Source organism: Puma concolor, chromosome B1, assembly GCF_028749965.1.
Source record: "Puma concolor isolate L17-30 chromosome B1, mPumCon1.1.hap2, whole genome shotgun sequence".
Taxonomy (NCBI): Eukaryota; Metazoa; Chordata; class Mammalia; order Carnivora; family Felidae; genus Puma; species Puma concolor.
The window spans coordinates 146,626,940-146,633,063 of NC_141670.1; the positions used below are offsets into that span (position 1 = coordinate 146,626,940).

At 39.5% G+C, this 6,124-nt stretch overlaps 1 protein-coding gene across 2 annotated transcripts in view; it reads left to right on the plus strand.

Moving 5' to 3' along the window:
- The window catches only part of BTC (betacellulin), a 46,176-nt gene that overhangs the window by 12,213 nt on the left and 27,839 nt on the right, over window positions 1–6,124 (plus strand). Inside the window, exon 2 of one of the 2 annotated variants that reach the window (XM_086704846.1) lies at window positions 4,889–4,942. The exons of the other annotated variant lie outside the window; for it this stretch is intronic. Within the exon in view, the coding sequence (XP_086560972.1) occupies window positions 4,889–4,942 (54 nt within the window). The remainder of the gene's footprint in view (window positions 1–4,888; window positions 4,943–6,124) is intronic. 2 annotated transcript variants of the gene reach the window in all.

The window sequence follows — 6,124 nt, forward strand, 5'->3', positions numbered from 1 at the left end:
ATAGAAGTTGAAATGGTGGGTAGAAAAGACAAAAGTTTGGCTTATGAGAGCCGATTTCACCCCACTGAAAAGTTGTCTCAACAAAGGTTTCCTCTGTGCAGTTCAGAGGGCACAACTTGGATTAATGAACTAAAATTCCAGGAAGACATCTCTCACCTTAATTTTCTCTCGTGTGGAGCTTTGAAAAAAGTGGAATCAGCTGCTTGGGATGTGGTGGCTTCCCATGCCTGGACATGTTTATGGTCTGCTTACACTTATGGAAGTTGTGTAAAAATGATTCCCGAGTTAGGTAGGAAGTGTGTCAAATGACCAGCAAGGGTTCCTGTGTCTCTGTGAACATACATCATGTTACTGCACTTTGGGAATGCTTTGGAGTTTGGAAGATAGGGTTTTAAATCAAGACACTGCCAGAGGACCTCTCTGAGAAGAGAAGAGGCGGGACACTCGGAGCCTTGTGAACCAATGGTGTTGAATTTTGAAAAGTAGCTTGAGTTTTTCCTTCCTAAACTGTATTCAGCGACCTGTCTTCTCATGAATGGAGATATCGAGGTTAACATCATCAGTGATGTCATGTGAGTATCATGTACTCGTCACATGATGTAATAAGAGGATATTTTGGGATTTAGAACCAATCCCATGCCCAGGCTATTTTGATCTTCTGTTTTACCATTTATTAGCACAGTGATTTATCAGTGGGGATCTGATTATGAATGCAAAAAAAAAAAAAAAAAAAAAAAAAAGAAAAGAAAGAAAACCCAAAACCTCTGGCATAACTTTAACTGATAAATTATATTGACAAAAGTTTCAATTGTGATTCTTTCAGGAGACACATGTCTAACATTGCCATCCTTTGTTAGGAAACATCTGTGTGAAAATCCTGTAATCACTTTTAGATACCTGACAATTGTAATGGAGGGTACAAACAGTGATTGAATGTGTGATTTAGATGCGAGAAGAAACTACACCCAAGAATAAGCTATGCTTCCCGTTTGCCTTTGCAGAAGCCCAACAAAGGAAACCCGTCCCTTTTTCTTACTGGTGTCTATCCATCAGCACTCACCACTATTAAATACTTCTTAAGTGGTTTTCTAGACTGGTCAGATCCTTCTGTTGGGAATCTGTCTTTCAGGATGTGGTGAACAGACACTACAAAGCTTCGTCTGGAAATATGTGGTGTGACCATGTCTTAATGCATCTTATTTTCCTAGGTCACACAAGGAAATCAATTGAATTATTGCACAGTCACACCATGCACATCAAGAAGGCCCTTGTTCTTAATACCCTTGGTGGAATTCTTCCCTCCAGCTGGACAACTTTACTCATTATCTCCCAAACACACTACACTCATTTCTATGTCATTGCCTTTGATTCAGTTTAGTTCCCAATCTCTGAAACTTTTCCCTATGATTTCTCCAGCTTAACACATTGCCTCTTTTTGGGGTTCCAATAGAATCTGTTTTCTATATGCCTGACACTTAAACTATATGGCCTAATGTTTCTTTCTTTCTTTATACTTTTAGTCTCTGCAAATAGTTTTATTGGTAAAGAAAATAATTTATTAATGTTAAGTTGGATTGGCTTTCCCTAACGCATTTTTAAGACCCTAAATTCTGGGGCTTTTTCAGGTTGGGTAAGCATCTACTCTAAAATTCTATGTTCTTTTCCTTACCATTATTAAAGTTTGATGACTGTTTCGTCATGGGTCAGAGACTGTGTTATCACTAAATCCAGAGGCCAACTCCACATTTTCTCCTCATTTTGCAATCGGATAATCCTCCCTGATAACAAATTGTTCTTTTGGTTGGTTCCTTTCGCCTCCTCTCTATGGACTACTATGGAAATTCAGTGAGCCAAGAGCTTTTCATTTAAAGTATTATAATGTCTGACTGTCTGGAATGGTCTTATCATAAAGGAATGGGAATCAAAAAGTCAAGTTTTGACAACTGATGATTTCTAAGAAACTAGCTCTAGGTTATTATGGGGCTCCCATTCAATTTAGTCATTGTCACAGATTTAATAATGGTCATGGTGAGAAAAAAAGAGGTTGATTTACTGGCAAAGGCATTATTGTAGTGTTGACAGTTTTCAGATATATTAGTTAGTTTATGTGTGACAGGTTGTTAAATTATTTCCCTCTCTGGGCTTTAAAATATGAGATTGTGGAGTACTCTTATCAAAAAAGTGTTATCCATCATTCCTTAGCCTTTCTTAAATAACAAGATACTGTTTCTGCCATTTGGGGTAAAATTTTACATTGGAGAAGGATAGAGTTTATATTTTAGTTTCTTAATTTTGAATGAACATAAAGTATTTGTGAGGACCCCCTTATTTTTTTCTGTCCTATCACTGCTTCTCTTCCTAGCTCTGAAAATCCAGAAGCCTGTCCTTGAGTTTTGTAGCATATGCAGTTTTCCAGGTGATTTGAGAGATCTTGGAAAAATACATCCTTATCTTAGAACATGTCTTTCCATGAGATGTCCTGATGCCCCAAATCCTCACTGTCCTGGGACGCAGATGTTACATCCCTCTTAAGAGTCTTCGACTATTTCCCTTGTCTCTGCTCAACTCCCTACCCATGGCAGACTGCCGTTCTTTTTTCTTTTAAAGTAAGCGTTTGTGTTTTTTTTAATGTTTATTTACTTATTTTTGAGACAGAGAGAGAGAGAGGCAGAGAGAGAGGGAAATAGAGAACCCCAAGCAGGCTCCACATTGTCAGTGTAGAACCCGATGCGGGACTCAAACTCATGAACCATGAGATCGTGACTTGAGCTGAAAAAAAAAGTCAGATGCTTACCTATCTGAGCCACCCAGGCACACCTAGGTTGCCCTGTTTTTGGACTTGGATAACACCATGTCCCAGGACATCAGTTCTGGCCTCTCATTCAGCAAGGGCCAGAGATGGAAGGAGTTAGCACTCATTATAGGGAATTTTGTCCAGGAAATGGGTGATGAAAGTGATTGAGGCAGGGGCGCCTGGGTGGCGCAGTCGGTTAAGCGTCCGACTTCAGCCAGGTCACGATCTTGCACTCCGTGAGTTCGAGCCCCGCGTCGGGCTCTGGGCTGATGGCTCAGAGCCTGGAGCCTGTTTCCGATTCTGTGTCTCCCTCTCTCTCTGCCCCTCCCCCGTTCATGCTCTGTCTCTCTCTGTCCCCAAAATGAATAAACGTTGAAAAAAAAAAAAAGTTTAAAAAAAAAAAAAAAAGAAAAGAAAGTGATTGAGGCAGATAAATTTCTCCTTCATTCTTTTTTCCATGATCTACTTCAAGATGCATTCTTGAAAAATGCTTTGTATAGCTTATGTATGAGTGAACATGTTGTCTGAGCAAATTTCAGTGTCTTTTTGTGGTGCAACTTGGAGCTGCATCAGGGTGATGAGTACACACATTGCATTCATTGCTTTGCCTTCTTCTTTGCTTCATTTCCTTTTTTTTTTTCATTATCATGACCCCAGAGCATGTACCTCCCAAATAAAGTCATAATCCCTTCATTTGTATCTCAGACTTTGCTTTCTAGAAGATTCAGGTTGAAGCACTTGATTTTAGAGTATTTGAGTTAAGCCATTTCTCTCCTTGTATATCTGCACTGAAAGCAAATACATTTGGAAAAGAAATTATATTTATTTATTTATTTATTTTTCAATGTTTATTTATTTTTGGGACAGAGAGAGACAGAGCATGAACGGGGGAGGGGCAGAGAGAGAGGGAGACCCAGAATCGGAAACAGGCTCCAGGCTCCGAGCCATCAGCCCAGAGCCCGACGCGGGGCTCGAACTCACGGACCGCAAGATCGTGACCTGGCTGAAGTCGGACGCTTAACCGACTGCGCCACCCAGGCGCCCCAAGAAATTATATTTAAAAGCTATCCTCTATTTGGAGGAATTTCAGGCCAGGACAGAGATTCTGGTTTCTAGGAGGGCAAAACAACAATGGAAAAAGAGGTAGTTAACAAAACATGCTGGAAGAGAACACTAATGTCAAACTTCACCTATTTCAGTTTTTGTCTCAGTCAACCACAAGCCCATGGTGATAAACACCATTCCATTCCCTAATAGTTTTTTCGACTGCATGTTAAACATTATTTCTTTTTTCACCTTAGAAAATTCTCTCTGTATAGTACGCATACTCAGGATTCTGTTTTTCTTCTTGACAATGAAGATACAATGAGAAAATCCCCCAGATCCTGATAGCTTTTACTCTGAATGTTGATTAAAACTTCGAACTCTGTCGAGCCCCGCGTCGGGCTCTGGGCTGATGGCTCGGAGCCTGGAGCCTGTTTCCGATTCTGTGTCTCCCTCTCTCTCTGCCCCTCCCCCGTTCATGCTGTCTCTGTCTGTCCCATAAATAAATAAAAAACGTTGAAAAAAAAAAAAAAACAAAAAACAAAACTTCGAACTCTGTATGAACTTTATTTTTTTTAATTAGAGATATGATTGATAATCCACTTGGTTGTTAGTACCATCCCGAGGATCTGCCTTTATCTATTGTTTTTGTATCACTGAATCACTTAACCAACCAACTGAATCAGTAATCCCAACAGACATACACAGTGTGCTAAGTCAGGAGCAGAAGTGTCCTGAGAATACAAAGAAGCATACAAGTAGAAGATGCCATATTTCTATTCATCAATTAAAAATTCTGGAAAGGAACAGTGCGGGGGGAAGGCCAACATACAGTTTTGCCTCACTAAGTACATACATATAATTACACTGTAGGAATGTGGTGTGGTATGCATACATATATGTGTATGTATCTTTTGTACTTTATTTCATAACCATGTTTTATACATGGATCAAATCACAGCATAGGTGTAGAAAAATGTCAATATCCACTTATGAGAATGATAATTTACTGTTTTACCAGAGGAATTAGAATTCTCTTTTTTACTTCAGGTCTTTATAGCTGCCACCGTGTGGAGTACCTACCCTGTGCCAGGCGTTACCAAGGTTGATAATTCATAATTTGTTTTTCTTTAAGCACATAGCTCTATCTCTACCATGTAAGTTACTTACAGTTTACAGATGGAGACCCTGAAGTTCAATGTTCAGTGTCTTAATCATAATCACAAAGCTAGTGATGAGAAGGTGTATCCAGGATTCAAATGCAGTGCCATTTGACTCCAAACTTACTCTTTCCCCATTAATCTGTACTGCTCCTTTCTAATATAAATAGAATTTTAGGGATTTGACTATGAAATATTCTTCCAGTTTCTGCTTACATTCGTAGATTGATAAGTTCTCCTCTGACTTACAGTTGGATTCTCTTTCTCTTTCTTTCTTTCTTTCTTTCTTTCTTTCTTTCTTTCTTTCTCTCTTTCTTTCAAGAGGAAAAGAGGGTGCAAGTGAGTGAGGGGCAGAGAGAGAGAGAGAGAGAGAGAGAGAGAGGGCGAATTCCATGAGGGGCAGAAAGAGAGAGAGAAGTGGGGCTTCCCTAAAGCAGGGCTCACCCAAAGCGGGGCACGAGCTCTCCAGAAGCAGGACTCGAGCTCCCCAACAGTGAGATCATGACCTGAGCTGAAGTCAGACACTTAAACTGACTGAGCCATCCAGGCACCCCTACAGTTGGACTTTCTAGTGGGGCATGGAGTGTGGTTCAAATCCTAAAATCAGATATATATGATGTCGTAAGAAATCATTGGATTTGAAGTTGTCCTACATCATCAGAATACAGATGAATGGCCATTTTGTGATAATGTTATATTTTTTATTTTTAAAATATAAAATGCACTTGGCTCTAAAAATGGAAAATTCAGCTCAGAGATGAGGCAAATACAACACACATGACTGTTTAGGTTGGTCACATTTGATTTTTTGAAATAGTTGACCCAGCTGGCGTATAACTTACCTCAGCATTTAGCAGTTAGCTATGAGACAGTGGGTCATGCTTCTTGTCAAGCTGTGTCTTTTTCAATGCTTATATTGTTCCCAATGACTTCATTCTCCATGCTGGCTGACAGGGATAATACTTTTAGTAAATTCAGTCATTTTTAATTTGAGCATCTTGTAAATGGAGCTTTGACGCACGAAAGTAGAATTGGGTGCTTTTCTTTTTTTATCTTTAATGTTATGAGTACGGTGGATATTTAAAAGCTAGCACCAGAAATACTCAATTTCCAGTCACTTTGCAAA